General features: G+C 39.6%; 1 protein-coding gene across 1 annotated transcript in view; it reads left to right on the top strand.

The window, feature by feature from the left end:
• Positions 1–18547, top strand: part of NRG1 (neuregulin 1) — a 448500-nt gene that overhangs the window by 149352 nt on the left and 280601 nt on the right. Inside the window, exon 2 of the mRNA XM_086868220.1 lies at positions 14701–14775. Coding sequence (XP_086724346.1) covers positions 14709–14775 — 67 coding nt within the window. The 5' untranslated portion in view covers positions 14701–14708. The remainder of the gene's footprint in view (positions 1–14700; positions 14776–18547) is intronic.

Here is an 18547-nt window from a genome sequence, read left to right as displayed (position 1 = left end):
GTCCCTGAAAATGTTCAGTCTATCCCACAGTCCCCAAAAAGGATGAGCCTTTTATTTATGGTGTCTACACTCTTCTTTTAGACTTTGTAATCTTTGAGAGCTTCCCACAAACTTTATGCTTTGTAGCATAGAAGATGTGAATGTATGGAAAGTACAAGCTTTGGGTTTGATCAGGGTTTCCCTTCTGCTTTTTCTCTTCTGCCTGACAGCATTATTGTGGAGTTCCTTCCCTGGTCCCCTCCCTCACACATCCCAGGGGAAATTCTTGGCCCTGTGACTCTATTTTTTGCAGAGCCATGGCATCTGCTGTCACAGGTAGGAAAGAGAAGCAAAGCAGAGGCAGAGCAGCTGTTGACATAACTGAAGGCTCTGACATCAGTCTTTTTAAATGGGGGGAAAAAGAAGAGAGTTAGAAGATATTTTTAGAAAGTACGAAGCTGGGGAAAATTACCTAATGCCTGAGGTCTCTGGGTTTTATCATTTTAAGCTCTACAGTGAAAAAAAGAATTGAAATGACATCTTTCTCATTCTTTCCACTTCCTTATTTATCCCTTGCCATTTTTTCACCCTGTCTCAATAACTGGATTATGCAAGACCTTTAATCAGAAGTTAGTTCCATAAACTTTTTATTGCATACATGTCTCCTGCAGATCAATTGTTGTGTAATTGCAGACCCTCAAAGAATAATTAATAGAAATCAAAGCCAAGAAGAAGGATTAGGGGATGCGTGTGTTGAAATGCACTTAAAGTCCATCCCTCTCTGATACCATCAGAGCCCAATGTAATTCTGAATTTCAGTACTGCTCTGTTCTACTTGTACCCATTAACTGTCACAATGCTGGGTCTTGTGAGCATGTCCAAGTGGGTCTGACCTGCAGCTAGTTGCAGGTTTTTTTTAATTAACACAGGCTTGGATCAACTAACAGAGTGCTGCAGTACTGGCAGTATGGTTCCCCAAGGTTTTCTTCCTGTAAATGCTCTGCCCTTATTCCTTCCATTGCAAAGCCCAAGAAATCTCCTCACAGCCCACCTGGATACTTTGTCTGGAAGAATCTACCAGATCTCCTTTGGTGCTTCACAGATGAAGCCTTCTTTGCTGATAACCCAACTATATTTTTCTCACAGGTTTACATCTTCAGTGTTTGGTTGATATGGGTCTGTTGGAAAATGCCTGCACGTTCACAGAGCCTGTACCTGGCAGCCCACAGTGAAAGAGGGATGCAATATTATTGTCACAGTAAAGTGAATTAACAACAGATGAGCTGATTTACAGTTAATGGCATATAGTCCATATATGTGGGGCTGCAGTGCAAAAAACTCTGCAAAGGGAGAGAATATGAAATATATATATATATATATATATATATATATATATACATTATCAATAATGAAATTAGTTTATATATATATATATATATAGTGCTTAACACTCAAAACTTCTTCATTTCCTACTGAGTGTTCCTTCATTTAACAGTCAGTACCAGTCAGGAGGTAAAAAGGTTCAGGAAACGGTACGTTCTCAGCTGAGATAGTCTGCAAACTGCAAAGATTACACTAAATTGGGAAAAGGCTATGTAAATTTCAAAGATCCCTCTTTGGTAATCATGAATATTATAAGCATGGTTTTTTATTCTGGTTTCCTTAGAAAATGAAGATTCAAAGGTTATGAGTAGGTGGGTGTTTCAGTCAGTAAGTTTTGGTGCCACGCCTTTGTTTCCCAAGTAACATTTAAGACTATTGATGAAGTTCAGGTAAAATTGGCAGCTGGGATTCTGATCTCTAAATCTTTTAATTTCTACAAATTTTATGAAAATGGACAGCTGGGTCCTCATATGGAAGGACTAAGATATTAGTATCAGCCTTTATCAAACTTTGTGATTCAAGCAGGAGGCATTATGACGACTAAGTCTAGAGCATGCACATTTGACACATGATACAATACAGTGTTGAGACCCATACAGAATGAAGTCTGTAATTTCTGCACTTCAGTGAAGTATTTTTTCACTGCAGAAATTCTAAATTTGGGAATTGCAGACCCTGAATGAACTTTAAAAACCAAGAGGGTGGACTTTTTGGGGTTTTTTTTGACTAGGTATTTGATAGCTGCCTGCCTTATGCATAATACAGTAGTTCTTATAGCACCAACATTTAGTGAGAACTATGCCCCAGCAATAAGTGCTTTCTTATACAGTCTAAACTATCTGCAGGGTTGACATGAATTAGCATAGCTATAGCCTATAATGTACAGTTTAATCCCATCATTTGTAAAGCAAGGAAATTAAACCTGTTATCTATCATTACAGCTTAAAGCTATCTATTTGGTGCTTGAACAGCCTCTTGAAAAATGCAGGTGATAGGTGGTTTTTTTATTTGCAGCTAAAAAATTTATTGTTACCTAGGGATATATTTCTAAAGGAATATTAGCTGTATGAGTGCTTTTTGGATGAATGGAGGCAGTTTCTCCCGATACCTAACTGGCTGTATACCATTCCACATTTACTGCAATGAGTACAATGCAAAACAGCCTAGCAGTAAAACCATTGAGCATGTACTGCTGGTCAGAGAGCCAAGTACTTGAGGTGCAACTCACATTTCAGCTGGAGAGCTGTATGTTTTTGCTCTCCAGTGTGCAATGAGCCTTTTATCTGTATGATCAGAAAGTCTTTGTGTATTAACTGGTACCTGTAGTTATTGTTATGACTTTGTTGATGTTAGTATACAAAATGTCCTTGAGACTTTAGTTGAATTGAGGTCTAAGGTCACTGTTCTCTGAACTCTAAGAACTACTATATTTTAGGATGAAATACCTTAGGGGTCAGATTTAGTGTCTGGTATTGTTTGCAAAGACATGCATGAAATAAGTTTGAAGAGAAAAATAAAAAAGGGAACTGAACACATTGGTAAAGAGAATAAGAAAAATAGATGAAATCTAAAAAGTATTGCTGCACCTGGCAGGATATTTTCTGGAAGCTTCCTAATTCGCTATTTTTAAAGATATAGTTTCTATAGAAACCTGAAATTTTAAGATACAGATTCAATACAACTTCATCTTTTTAAACACTTCATGCAAAGCAAGGGTGTGTTACTGCACTGTTACAGAAGCACTGAAAACAAGAAGTCTTTCCAGTGTAGGACAGCTCCAGGATGGACTTGCTGCTGGCCAAGGCTGAGCCAGTCAGAGATGGTGATAATGTCTCTGTGATAATATATTTTAGAAGGACGAAAAGTTATTGTGCAGATGTAATTACGTTCAGAGAAGTGAGGAGTGCAAGTGTGTGAGAGGAATGCTACAGATACCAAGGCTAGTGCAGAAAGAGGGGCAGGAGGTGCCTCAGGTGTCAGAGCTGAAATTCCCCTGCAGCCCCTGGCGCAACCCATGCTTAAGCAGCTGTGCCCCGCAGTCCATGATGGTCCATGGGGATGCAGAAATCCACCCACAGCCCATGGAGGAGCCCCACACCAGAGCAGGTGGAAGCCTCAGAGGAGACCGGGACCCTGTGGAAACCTTGTCTGGATCAGGGTTTTGGCAGGGATCTGCAGACCCATGGAGAGAAGATTCCACACTGGAGCAGGTTTCTAGTAGGACTTGTGAGGCTCTGGAGGAACCACAGTGGAGCAGGCTGTCCTTGAAGGATTGCACCTTGTGAAAAGAGAACCACAGCAGTTCATGAAGAATTGTAGCCCTTGAGAAGGACTCAGAGGACTGGAGAAATACCTGAGGCACCCTACACTGGAGCAGGGGAATGGCTCCTCTCCCTGAGTAGTGGGAGAAACGGGGTGTGATCATAATCCCCACTCCCTGTCTCCCTGCACTGCCGGAGAAGAAGGTAGAGATAGGGAGGAGGGAAAGGTGGGGAGAAGATGTTTTTGAGATTTGTTTTACTTGTCATTATCTTGCTCTAATTTTAGTTAGCAATTAATTCAATTAATATCCCCAAGCTGAGTCTATTTTGCCTTCTTTTATCAGTCTTTGTGGCAGTTTTACATGTCCTGGTTCAAAGAGGTTTGTTCATAACATCAGAAAAATGCACACAACTGGGAGCATAACTTCTGCTTCAAATATTCACCAAAACATTAAATGTTAATGAACGTTTGCCTGGGCAGATATTGGAAATGAATATAGCTATCTGCATCACATAGCACATTCCTAAAGCCTTTTAATCTTCTTATATATAGGGCAAAGTTGTTAAAACTTAAGCCAGAAATGCAAATGCCACTCAGAGTTTTCTGTTTGAACTTCATTATCTGAATGCACTACCAAGAAATAAGGGTATTAATTTTATTTTGAAGGCTACATAGGGCTTGAAGAGGGCTCTAGATTCAGGTGTTGTTTTGTTTTTTTTCTGGGCAAGAGGAAAAGTTTAAAAATTATCTATAGGTTACTAATAATAACTAATCATTTTCTTAATGCTAACTTAATACTAATTATTAATTTTCTAATACTAACATCACTTTCTTAACTCTGTGAGTCAAAGGCTATTCAGACAATGTGTTTATATCCATGACACTAGTTACCTGCTGCTTGCAATAAAGCCAGATTCTAACCAAGAAAAGAGCAAAGGTTTCATGCCTTACTGTGGTCAGATGTTGTCAGACCCAGGGTGTGTATTGGCTTACAGTTGGGAACAAGATATGTGTAGGAAGAGGCCTTCATTTGCTTCTTTTCCCCAGAGAAGAGTTATGGGGAAAGGAAGTAAACAGGGACAAAGGAGCCTGCTCAGTCTGAATCTACCTTTCTCCTGAAAGGCTTCACTGCTCAGATAGTGAAGTGAACCCTTTGTTAGATGAAGACAAAAAATCAAGCAGAGGAGTTACAGCAGTGCCTTGCTTTTGATGCATAGAAGGATTTGAGCACCAGGATCAGGAGGAATTATTTCAGAGCAGTCCATGACTGCATCACTGGAGCTCTGAGATAATTAATCCAATCAGTTAAATATCTCAAATTTTATTTTAAAGTACGTCTTTCTTCCTAGCAAACAGTCACCAGATAAAATAAGCATGCTTGCAATTTGTGTCACATACCCTCCTGCCCTTTGAAACCAAGTGTCCAAAATGCACCCATCCTACAGCTGGAAGGAGAGACTTGTGATTATCCCATTCAATCCCTGCAGTGACGCAGCCTCCTCACTTCATTCAACAAATCCAAAGCTACAGGAATTATTACTCTGTCTTTATTCAGGCCACAACTGATGGTGCACATGGAATAAGCTTCCTGGGAAAACACCCAGGCTTTGCTCTGACTCCAAGTAAAAATTAATTTGCCCATATGCCACTCCCACCAATCATAGCAAATTACTATCACTGCTTAGTATCACCCTTCTACATCTGTGTGATTGGCTTCTGTTCCATCTCTGTGGCTGCTTGTTGAGGCCAAACTCCCAACCTGTGCCTCTGAGAGGATGCTCACTCAGCTCTCTCTTCACTTCTGAGCCTAGACTCTCAATCAGCTAAAGTTTGGCTCTGGTGAAGGGGAGCTTTAGGGAGTGCTTGGCGCTCTTCCAGGAAAAAGGCCTTTTCCATCCACGTGCTGGAAAATTTGGAAAATGCAGCAGGTTGTCAGTATAAGGGACAGAGAAAAGGAGCTCCTGGGCTATGTTCTTCTCGTCCCAAACATCAGTTGCCTTAAAGCTTTTGGTCTTTGAGATAACTGTTATACTGATGCCTTCTTTCTCATCTCTCAGAAAGTTCTGGAACTTAATTAATTTATATTTGAAAACCATGAACACTTCCTCTGATAGGAGTTATTATGTATCACAGCAAAATGTGAATAATCTTGGCATGCTGAAGCTAGCTCAGTTTTGGTACAGGTGAAAAGTGAATGAGTGACACTATAGGTAATATCTCAGGTTATTTGAAATGCCATAATCCTTCTCTTATGGATTTCTGGGCTATTTTTATAATACTAATTCTGATTAAAAATACTAAGTCTGACTGTCAGTTCTAATCCATGCTTCATCCTTGCATATGTTAAACACACTGACTAGACTAAGGGCCTTTAAAAATATTCCCATATGTAGAAACTTCTGAGGAATACATATGAGCCACACACATTTCCCTGCTTCTGCAGAGATTCTGCAGAGAAGCTCTGGAGGAGTTTATGGAGCTACACAAGCCATCAGGATGGGTGCTGTATTTTTTGTATTGACTTTGATTATGTCCCAGTTTGATAACAGCTAATTTAGCTTTTATCTCTCTGTTGTTCTGAGGTGAGTAATTGGAGTTCAGCAGCAATGACACACTGACAAGAGCTGGTTCTTTACATTTTTCTTTTTTTCTCAATTTAGTAGCTGCTCAGCTCCTCTCTTTTAAGCTATGAAGCTGTAAATGCATAAAAAATGGGCTGGAAATGCATCCACCAAAATGAGTGATGCTGACAGGCTGCTGCTGTAGCCTGCTGCCTCTGCAGGTGCAGTTGCTTTGAGCTCTGACCAGATTTCAGCCAGGCAAAAAAAAATTCCCAAAACTACACAGCAGCATGTAACTCGTAATAGCAATGGAGAAAAATGCACAACACTGGAGTTTTCTTGTATTCCTAGACACTTCTACCTCACTTTATGTTGTACTTTAGGCTGTCCAGACTGCAGATAGAGCTGTATTGAATCCTGTATCTTGGTACTTAAATAGCTTAGCTAACCTTCCCAAGCTGCACAGCTGTTCTAAGAGGGTTTTCAACCATAAAGTGTGAACAGTTTAACACTAGTTGGCAATAAAAATGAGAAAAATCTTGCAAAAAGCACTTTTAAAAAAATGTGTAACTTGATGTTGTTTTTCAATACCCTGTCCATGAAAACAGGAACTTTTTCTCAGTTTTCTGAAACCTAATTTGACAATGCAAGAAACAATTAAGGCTGAATAGGTTTCCCTGTTTTATCTGGTTTTTAAATAATTTAGGGGCTGAAATGAGTTCAATTTTTTATTATTTGTACTGAATGATGATAACTTTATTCATTACACGATCAAGTAAACACAGCAGGCAAATTGTGTGAGGCACATAAAAGTGGGAAAGGATTAAGAAAAAAGTATGGGCAGAATGTAGTTGGTCCTGCAGATTTTGGTAACCGTATGTAGTGTGAAGATGGACAGATGGAAAAATAGCAATGTAAAAAATGTTATACTAGAAATCATCCTGTTCAAGTCTCCATTTCCATTTAGTTTTATAACTTCAAATTCTTTATTTCTGTCTGATACATTACTATAACAAATGCAACAGCATAAACTTTGGTCTTAGAGGAAAGTTGTGATTTCTATGCAATATGGATGTGTGTTAGATTATCCAGAGAATACATTAGATTTTAGTTTTATAGTTAAAGCTTAAAAAGTGATTTGAAAGCAATGCTTTTAATTAAACCTTTGAAAAATTTCTGTTTGTGTGCTAAACCGAGAAGAATGCTGATTGTTTTCTGCAGTAGTTACACTGTGCCCTGGGGGAGAATGACCCACATTGTTGTCTTGCTGGGACCATGTAGGTATAACCCAATCACCACACTCCTTCACAAAGACTGTTCTCTGTTTTCAGAGTGGGCCTCTTGATAAGAAATTAGTCGGGTGCTTCAGCCCAGTGTATTGAACATTACTGGAGGAAGGTTGCTTTGTAGTGGGAGTGTACATGGACTGGTCAAGGAGAAGGGATATGAACAGAGGCAGCTGTGAGCCCTTCAGTGCAGTGGAAGATGGGTTTGAAGAGAAGTGGCAGGGGTATGAGAGCATAGCTGGTGGGGGTTTTCTGAGGACAGGCAGTAGCTGTTTTGAAAGCACAGATGGTGGCTGGGATGTAGGAATCTGTAGAAAAGAAAGACTTGAAGGATGTCTAAAGCACTTTCTCAAGTGGGCTATGAGTTCAGGTTTCAGTGTTTTCATGAATGCCTTGAGAAAGATTTTTAAAAGAGCGTGGGTGAGTCTTTAGAGTGCGTGGACTTAGCACTCCGTGCAAACCTAGCTCTAAATAACCCAGGCTGTCTCCCACCACAAAAGTCAGTGCAGTCACTGGTTACTTTGTAAAACTGTGTTCAACTGTCCTAGAATTATAATAATTCCAGGTAAGTTCATTAAAATTAATTATTTTTTCTTACATATAGTAGCCACTATGTAAGTGTTCTTTGCTGCTGTTTGATAAATATTCCTTAGGCTGACCCTTTTGTTGTTAAACAAAGCCACAGACTGACAGGTTTTGCATGACTTTTTTTTCATTACTCTAGAAATCAGTCTTGTTTTTCTGTCACACAGCCATGAAACAAAGAAGGCTATATCAATAAACTGGGGTTATTTTTAGCTTCCTGCAATCTCCTCTCTGCTTCTTGACTCTTATCTTTCTAGACATTTGAGAGATGCTGTCTTCCTCTCTCAAAGCCCTTGGTGGTTGCACATTACTCTTTGTGTCCATTCCCCAAGTAAGAACAAAAATATGATTATCAGCAGGATATCTTGAAGCCTCAGTTTCTGCTGATGAATACTCATGCCAAAACAGGTAACTGTCAATTAACTTCCATTTCAAATGCTTCTTTCTTCTTTGAAATTAATAAGTGTAGTTGCCCTGATCCTAAACACCATCACATCCTGGAGCCTTACGGAGTCACACAGAAACTCTCATAACAGATGAAACCAGTGTCCACTAAGCCAAGTGTCCTGTACAACAAAACAAAGAATAGGACAAGGACCTAGTGTTGCTTCATAATCATTGCCTGAATTTATGTGAAGTAGTAGCTGTGGGACTCCTGAGCCAGAGATATGTGCTTAGAAGCCTGTCAGCACTTTATTATTTGACTGAAAAAATTTTCTCTGCTCATTTCCCTATGATGCATATCTTTTCTTAGATAACATATAATTCCTCAGCTGCCTTACTTTCTTTAACCTGAAGAGGTGGCATTTTCTGGAGTTCACGCCTTTTTTAAGGATGGATCACAGACGTGTCACAAGCACTAGGGTTTCTGCCTGTTTTTAGTTCATACCCCGCAGGAAGAAAATTCCTGCAGAGAATACTTTAGTTTTAGTGCACCTAGAAGTCTTTCACACATACAGGCTGCACACACAAACTCCAAAGAAAGTGCATGTAAGGAGTAGGCTGGCTAGTGTCACCAAATAATTGTTTTTGAGCTCTGTCTGACAAAAATCAGAAACTGTCTATGTCAGTGCTTCCTTAAGTGAACTAAGAACCTAATCCCATTCCACTTCTTTGACAATCCTTTTTATTTCTAATTTTCAAGATGAACACAACAATGTTCCAGTGGCACTTACAAAGAACAAAACCAGACAAAATCCATTCTGCTTTGGAGACTTCTCATACGGAAAGCCAGAACATTGGAGTTTCTCTGACTTAGTGCATTGGTTTCTTACTGCAGCTCCCTGCAGGATGTGATAGGTGACATTATAGAGGGGGGTCTGCTACAGGCCACCCAACCAGGAAGATGTCCTGGATGAGTCACACTATAGACAAATAGAAGCAGATTTGTGTTCACAGGTCCTGGTCCCCATGGGGGCTTCAGCCATGTCAATATCTTTTTGACAAACAGCACAGAGGAGCACAAGAAGTCCATGAGGTTCCTGGATGATGACACCATTCTTCTCCAAGTGATATGAAGAAAGGTGCTATCTTGGATTTTGTTCTCACCAATGAGGAGAAGGGGAGGAGGATGTAAAACCCAAGGGCAACCTGGGCTGCATTGACCATAAAATGTGGAGTTTCAGATCCTCAGGGCAGTGAGGAGGGCACACAGCAATCTCACTGCTCTGGACTTCAGGAGAGCAGATTTTGGTCTCCTCAGAGATTTGCTTAGTTGAGGACCGGCAGGAGACTTATGTGGATGAATGAAAAGCTCCTGAACAAACTCAGACACAAAAAGGAAGCACACAGAGGGTGGAAGCAAAGACAATAGCTTGGGAGGAATGTAGAGATATTGTCTAAGCAGCCAGGGATCAGGTTAGGAGAGCTAAAGATCTTATTAAATTAAAGCTGGTCCAGGATGTCGAGGGCAACAGGAAAAGCTCCCATATGTACATAATGATTAAAGGAAGACTAGGAAAAACATGGCCCTCTCCAGAAGGAAACAAGAGAGCTGGTTAACTGGAGCATGGGGAAGGATGAGGTGCTCAGAACCTAAAGGTTTGTAAGTCTATTGGTTTTAATGAGGTGCTCCTATTAATCCAAAGGGAACTGTGGGAGAAAGTGGATAAGCCAATATCATATTTTGAGAAGTTGTGGCAGTTTGGTGAAGTTCCCACTGACTGGAAAAGGGGAAATATAATGCCCATCTTTAAAAACAGAAAAAAGGAAGACCTGTGGAACTAAGCTTGGTCATTCTTGGCTTTCTGTCTGGCAAGATTATGAAGCAGATCCTCCTAGAAGCTATGCTAAAACACATGGAAAATGAGAACGTCACTGGTGACAGAAGAAGTGTCTTCACTAAAGGCAAATGATGCCTGAGAAATTTGGTGGCCTTCTATGATGGGGTTACAGAGGTAGTAAATGAGAAAAGAGTCACTGACGTTGTCTACCTTTTCAAAGCATTTGGCAGTGTCTCACAAAGTATCCTTATCTCTACACTAAAGAGGCATGGATTTGATAGATGGGGAACACTTGGTGGATAAGGAATTTGTAAGAAGAAATCAGCTGATGGTGTTTGTTTCCAACAGGGCTTTGCTTCTGTTCTAGAGAGAACTCCTTGCTGCTCTCTCTTGGCCATGGTGCGAATCTGGGAGGCCGAAGGTGGAATGCTGAGTTCTGGCTTATTGTCAAAGAGGGCTGAGGAAGCTTGCTTCTGCTTGATGTACATTTCCAGGATGCCCAGTAATCTGTTAGTTTTCAGGGGCCAGATTTACACTCATCTAGCACTGTGTAAACTACGCTTCCATCTTTTAAAAATTGAAGTAGGTAACTCCTGATTCATTTCTTGAGCAGAAGGCTATTCACTGAAAGATATTTTAGGGCCTACAATTTCTCCTATTATATATGTCCTTTATCTTGACTTTTATATCTGTGCCAACACAGCATCTTTTTTGCTGCTTTGATTCCCCTGTGATTCTATCTTGTATTTTGCACTCCAGCTATCTCTGGTTAAATTATACAGAGCACTTCATGTGAAACCAGGAAGTGCATGTAATAGGTAACCAAATTTGCTTTTTTTTAGCTGGTGGAAAGTATCTCTTCTTGAAGGCACCATAGCACCTGCCAGTGGTTATTCTCTCAAAGGTGTGGCAGATAAATACTGACATTCAGTACTGCTAAATATCTCTGTCACAACTCATAAAACTATACAGGTTGGAAGAACCTGTGGAGATTGAATCTGCCTCCCCCTCCTCAATACTTGTCCAGCTAGTGCTCTACACAGTGACCAGCTATTTTTTTTCAAATAGCTCCATGAATGGAGTACCCACGACATCCCTAAAACTTTGTTACAGTGGGAGTCTTCCTCTTTGGGGTAAAAAAAATTTCCCACGTTCTCACATTAGTGTCCTGTGTTGCATCTTGTACCTGATGGCTCTCACCCTTTCTCTGTGCATCTCTGAGAAGAGTCTGTCTCCACCTTTTCTCTCCCCTCCCATGTGGTTGGTGAAGAGAGCTGTGGGTCCCTGATGACATTCTCCTCTTAACCCTGCCTTAAAAATCATTACTAAGCATAAAGAAATGTAAGTTTAATGGCTTTAATAGTTTGGATTCTGAGAAGAAAGGGATCGAGTTTTCAGGCTTTTATGCACCATTACAAAAGATATTGTTCTTTTTGTCTGAACTTTTCATTGTTTCTATAGATCAGTAGTTCTCTACTTTTCATTTATATAAAGAAGCTAAGCTGTAAACAAGTGTATTAAGAAAGGGAAAGAAAATCATAAGAGTTGTGAAATTATGAATGCAGTTTTAATTGAAAGTCTGGGCATAAACATATTTCAGTATGTACTGTTGCTTCAGGACTTCTGAAATAGTTCACAATTTCCCTAAAGAATGGAAAAAGTAATTCACTAAGTCAAAAGAGAAGTGTCGACAAATGACTGGTAATAAGCATTTTTCAGCAGCACTGAAAATATAGAATATGTTTTACATTTAAAAAACCCCACTTTTGGTTTCTTATTTCTTGCTTTGAAGATTCAGACGTTCAAGAGACTGACAGAAAGATATGGTGGCAAAAATGTGTTAACCCAGCATTTGGGGCAGGGAGGCTTCTACAAGCCTTGTATTTGAGACATTCCAGTTTTAACATGTAAAAAAGTGTTTCAAGAAATAAAGACTTAATTAGATAAGTAGTGAGTTATTGAAAAATGTTGAACAGTTAAAATAACTTTGTAAAGAAGCAAAGGCAAGAAAAGGAGAAGGTAAACAATCTGTGAAATACGAGTGTTAAACAATATGCAATTAGAGAAATCAAAGCTATTGTGCTGAGAAAAGTTATGAACAGCCCAGATGGAGGCTGGAGATCAAAAGGGCTTGGAATAGAGGTGGCCAAGTTCTGGGAAAGACTTCATAAACAATAAGAGCACCTTAGAAGTGTTCTTAGAAATGGAACAAATGAAGGTAGATAGCATGATGTTTTTTAATACATTTGAGAAGGCTGTTTTGGAAAAGCAGGGAAAACAGCACTGAATAAAGAGTTCTTCTGAATTGAATGTGATCATTGTAAAAACAATAGGCCAGTGTTTCTCATCACCTCACTTCCCTCTCATTGAGTGAATGTGGGCTCTTGTCACATGTAAAACAGCAAGGGAACAAGAGCTCATTACCAAATTCCCTTTTTTTTGCTTATTCTTTTAGCAGTCCTGAAGAGTCTGAATGCATTTGTACTGCTGGTGATTTTTAGTTTAAATTTTTTGCAGGCAGATGTATAAATAAACAGCAGCATACAAATATTATAAAAGCTCCAAAATTACTGAGATCTTCAGCCAAAGTAACTCAAGAATAGTAAATTAATACTTCATAATATGCCAGAATTTGGTGAAGTTGCCCTATATCTTGCTTTAGCTGATTCTACTGCAAGGTAGACATTACAAAAGTGGAATTCCTCCTCAATCTTTTCACTTTCAAGACACAAATTACTTCATCACTATTCCTCTGCATTTGTATAAATGCAGGATGGGATAAATGGGTGAAAGTCTGCCAGCAATAACTTAGCATTAATTGCTCTTCAATTTGTATAATGAGTATTTCTAGATTATGTGTACATTCTAAAGTTTTCTCAAATGAGGCTTAATGCTACGTGTCCCCTCTGAAAGATCCTATAACTAATGTTAAGGCTGTTAAATAGAATCAAAGAATGTTTTGGGTTGGAAGTGAACTCAAAGATTAAGATCCAACTCCCCTGCCATGAACAGGGACAGCTTCCACACAACCAGCTTGGTCAGGATCCCATCCAGCTGCGCCTTAAATAGTTCCAGGCATGGGGGAACCACAGTTTCTCTGGGCAACCTGTTTCAGTGTCTTGCCTCTATTAAAGTAAAAAAATACTTCCTAATATCTAATCTAAACCTACTCTTGCTTTTATCATCCATCTTCATGCTTAAGTATACATCACTGAATCTGACCCAGTCAGATTCTGTGAGAACTAATCAGGAATGGAGATTATAATTCAAAAAAGAAAGTGATTATTTATAGCACGGTATTTAGACTCCCTTACTGTTGCCATAGAAGTTGGGCTGAAGTATAGATGCCAAGTTTTTTTCTTCCTTACTGGAAGAATCTTCTGCTATTTACATGGCAGGTACCATTGGTGCTCATGGTTTCACTATACTGCAGCAGCACCACTGAAACTTTATTTGTTAAAACTCCATGACTCTTTCCAATTCCTTCAGTGGCTCACAATGTAGCACATAGATACTCAATGGTCTACATCAACAATTCAGAGAAGGCAGTAAGAACCAAAAAATGGAGAACAAAATTGAAAATGTAGTGACCATTACCTCAAATGTCAAAATATGTGAACTCAAATGCTTTAAAACTGAGAGGTTCTCAGTCCACCTCTGGTGCTTCACTTACAGAGCAGCACATCTGGAATGAAGAACCTCAGAGCTGTCTGATGCCTGTATCTCTGCACCTTCTGTGATGGGGTCTATTCCCTCCAGAGCAAATTCATATATTCAATCTGCAAAGGAGACACATGTCAAGTTAATAGCACAGCACTCGCTGACCTAAATGTCAGAAAGAATTTGAATTACACTTTTCCAAGGATAAAGTTATTCATAATGCTTCGAAGATGCTTCTTTTCCTGCTGCATCCGATGTCTGTTAATGAACAGGACAGCAGGTCTGACATGCTCATATTTGACATCAGGTCTTATATGCATCTGTCCTTACAGAAATGCTGAAAGATAAACTCAGTCCTGACAGTCTGATCTGCAAGGGTCTGATCTGCAAAGATCCAATCTCTCAGTGAAGTCCCACACTTGGAGCAATAGCATCATCCATTCTGCAGTTTGCATGTCTTCCACCCTCTTTAATGACCCCTGTTAAAGGAATTTCCAATGGGCTGACACTCAGACAAAGCAAATGAGATACCTTGGAAGAACTTTAGGCAATCATTTTCCCCAGATTTTGGCTGGGAGGTGTGTTTGTGTGCATGAGAAAGTGTGTGTGTTGGAGGGGGGTGGACTTTACAGTAAGAGATTGTGTTAACAAATAGTAGATGATGTCTGCATATCTGTTCAGTGAGTTTATCTAAACATTCCCTTTTTCTCCCCTGTCTTTTCCCCTTCCCTTCCTTCTCTCTTTTCTGCTATTTACTGTCAGGAAGGGCCATGTCTGAAGGGCCAGTTCTGTACAGCCTGGCACCAACACAGACGGACGCCAACACCAGCTCCAGCTGTGAGTCAATTTGCAATTGGGGGACTCTTTGAAGTGGTATTGGTTTATCTGCATGCAGAAGCTGCAAGAACTCTGCTGAGGGCTTCCAGAACAGGGAGAGAGTATGTTTGTTAACCCTAGCTCCCTCTGGTTAGAGTGGCATGCAAGTTTTTGATTTCTTACTAAATAGCATTAGATAAATGTAGCTTCTTCTGCAATACAAAGATTCTGATATGTGAGGGCCAGTGCCAGGGAATTTTACCAGCAGAATAGACTTTTTGAGCTGGATGCTGTTCAGAGGAAATTGTCCACCAAGAAAGCTTATGACGCCTCATCTGACTAGAGAAGAGGCTGGAAGTCATGTGGCAGACAAGGATCTTCATTTTCACAGTTAGAGACAAGAGCTGCCAGTCTCAGATTCATGTAGGAGCACTGATCTGTGTTAAGGACAGGTGAAGAGACCTTACTCCCAGTTTTGAGGTACTTGAGCTAATTTGGCTGCTGTCAATTTGATTCTCTGAAGAAGCACCTGCAAGGGGGAAGACAAGACCTTGCACAGTTCTGTCACATTATTCATGCACATAAAGCGATCCAAGACTTGTGATCCCAGTCCCCAGTGGCCCATGCTCCTGCTTTGTGTGTTGGGTGAAGTAGGACGGGAAAAATTCATTACACAGACTAATGAAAAATGACCTCTGCTCTTCACTGTTCCTGAAAGGTACTGGTGACTTTCTTGCCCCCAGTAAGCTCTGGCCCAGCATCACAGAGAAGGTAGCTGGAGAAGGATGTAGTGATTTAAAGGAGAAGTGGGCAACTGTAGCAGCTGCAAAATTTGAGAGGACATGATGGCAAATGCAGAGGACAGCAGAAGGCAAAAAAGGAAAAGGTCTCTAATATCCCTGCGCTTCAGAGTGGTTAAGTAACATCCTATGGTAGAGACTGAGACAGCACTGGCTCAAGACTGAGCTATAAAATTTGTATCATCTCATTCATATAAAGGTAGTATAAAGCAGTTACACCCTACTGTACAGTAAAGAGATTAATGCTATTTTTTCTAGATGCATTGTCCTCAGCAGAGTTCTAACATTTTCCATGATTCTACTAAAAACTCAACCTTTGGTATATGTATGTAGATACAGCTTTTTATGAATACACTTGAATATATTAGTAAAAATCTTGCTCAGAAACTGTAAAACTGACTAAATAATGTTATCATAAATTATAATGTATTCTGTTTTTATGCAGCACAGTGATCAATGGAAAATTCACAACACAGACCAATGCCCCACTAATCTGTGACTCTTAAGCAAAGAATTTCTTCAAACCATACTTTTTCATCTCAAATGCTTGAGTGAGTCATACTGTGTTTGTCCTGCCTTTTAGTTTTCCTATTATTTGTTTAAGTCCCACAGTTCCCGCAGTCCGATGGTCACTTCTGTAAACTATTCTTTGGAAATGTTGATGTCCTGGGCAGTGCATCAAACCAGATGGTTTATCAGCTGTATCAAGCCTGTGAGCCATTCTGTCTGTCAGTAAGCACATGAACATGAGATCAACAGGAGACTCACTGTTAAATTGCAGCCCTCGGTTAAGGAATCTGTGCTTGAATTTCTACCAGGTGGAAGTGATGTTAAAAATTTTTAAAATCTCCCAAAGATGGGAAGCTGAGTATGGAAAGAATTCAGGCTGATGCTTCACTCATCATAGAATGTCTTTAGCAGTTAATGAGTGGATACAAACTAAAACTGTGGGATTTCTACCAGGTCTAATGTGGAAAAGAAAAAAAAAAGAAAAAAAAAGAAAAAAGAAAAACAAACGAACAAACAAACAAAAAACCGCAACAGCTTTAAACAAGTACAGCCCTCTAGTATGGGAGATAATTAGTTTCAAAGCAGGTCTTGGGTACTTTACATCTGAAATACAAAACGCTATCTCATTCTTCCTTTTACCTTACCTGGTAGTCCATCCTGTGCTTGTCTAGAGCAGCACACTGTTTTTGTCTTTTTTGGGTTTTTTTCTTACTCAAGTTGTTAGAGCACTTAATCAGACTTCAAGATGGATTGTGATTATATCTCAAGCTCCTCTTTGCACAATGATTGATTTTGCTAGTGCTTGTTTTGGTTCCTCTCTAGTCAGAACAGTTTGAGACTGCACTATATGGGGGGAAAATTCCGACAAGAGAAGTAACAGCCTAGTAATACCAAGCAGGTGAGATATCAATCAACCTGTTCAAAATGCTTGGCCGATTAAAGTCTTTTTTTCACCTCCATTCATTGGTTTGTAGCCTCTCTGAATCTCCTGCTTAGACACTGGACTTGCACAGCTTAATGCTGAAACTATTGTAGTCAAGCAATTTGTGAAGATTCACAAAAGCACCTTAAAATGTTTTTAAAGCCTTACTGTTATTATTAACAGTGCTCTCTTTTGAATGACAAGCCTTGTACAGACAGAAAGAGATAGTCTCTCTAGGTGGACAGACTAAAGAAAAAGGAAGGGGTACCAAGCCATCTAAGTCCTGTAACAGTGTATAAATCTCCCTCTAAGGTATAGAAAAAAGAACTGAGAGAGGGTATACAGTCCCCACTCTTGGACGTTGTCAAAACCTCACTATAGAAGGCTTGGAACATGCTGATTGAACCTGGAGGGGTTGGACTACATGTCTTCCAGAGTGACCTTCTGAACAGCATAATTCTTTTAATTCTACTGGCTGGTAAATTCAGTTGCTAAGTCCTGTGTATTTAAACTCCATGTAGCCTGATACTTGTTCTAGCACCTAAGCTGCAAAAAACAAACATCCTCCTTCTTTGGAATTCAGCTGTCTCCTCCAAAACAACCAGATGAATGTTCTCTTCTGGTAACATGCACTGGACAGAAGAATGTGATGTGATATATATATTTATTATTATTTTTTTCATTAAATTTAAATTAAATCTGCTATATACACAGAGTGGCTAAGAATTTAGAAAAAAAGGGCTGGAAATTGAGCTGACAATCTCAAACAGATACAGAAATCTTCTTCCCCATAAGACTGACGCTGACTGAATTTTTTAAAGGGCAGAAAGGCAAAACTGTTCTTTCACAGATGTCCTGGGGATCAGAGCTGGAAGCGTCTCACTCTGACAGCAGTGTTCCTGTTGTGTAGCTAAATTGTATGGGTCAGGTCCTGGGGCTGTCAATCCAGTTAAGTCTACACCAGTGTTTATAAAAGAAGTAGATATTCTCCAAAGACTAAATGCCAGTGACTTTGATGTGACTTTGTGATAAAGTCCTGGGCTCTTTCAGTGGGACGAAAGTATTGCTGCATTAACCTAATGACTTGTGATATCACATCTATTACTCTTTTACTGTGTGTTTTCAATCCCTGGGCTCCCATTTGGTTTTGATGGACACAAGATTTTTTTAATTCCAAATGATTTTTGGATATTTATTTTTCTGTACTGATGGTAATCTAAACTGAGAGGTCATTATAAATTCCTGCTGTGCACAATAAGCTCTTAAATATTACCTTGAGGCAGTGCTTGTGGCGAAAGGTAATAGCAGATGTGCTCTTATACCAACTGACATAGATGTGAAAAACTGAATTTTTGGGAGGCATTAGCCACTGTCCACATCTGAAACAGAAGCAAGAAAATTCAAGCTACCATGTTGCCTTATGGGTTTCTTGTCTCTTGTATTTTTCATCTTAAAATCCCTATTCAAAATCCACTGAGGCTGCTTGGGTCTCTGCTGTTTATTTTAGTGGTTTTGGGAATAAGTATTACATCAGCAATGTTAACAATTGTAATTCCATTTA

Source organism: Cyanistes caeruleus, chromosome Z (assembly GCF_971803275.1).
Source record: "Cyanistes caeruleus chromosome Z, bCyaCae1.hap1.1, whole genome shotgun sequence".
In the NCBI taxonomy this organism is placed as follows: domain Eukaryota; kingdom Metazoa; phylum Chordata; class Aves; order Passeriformes; family Paridae; genus Cyanistes; species Cyanistes caeruleus.
Note: the sequence above shows the minus strand (reverse complement) of the source record. Positions and strands in the feature narration are given on the sequence as shown.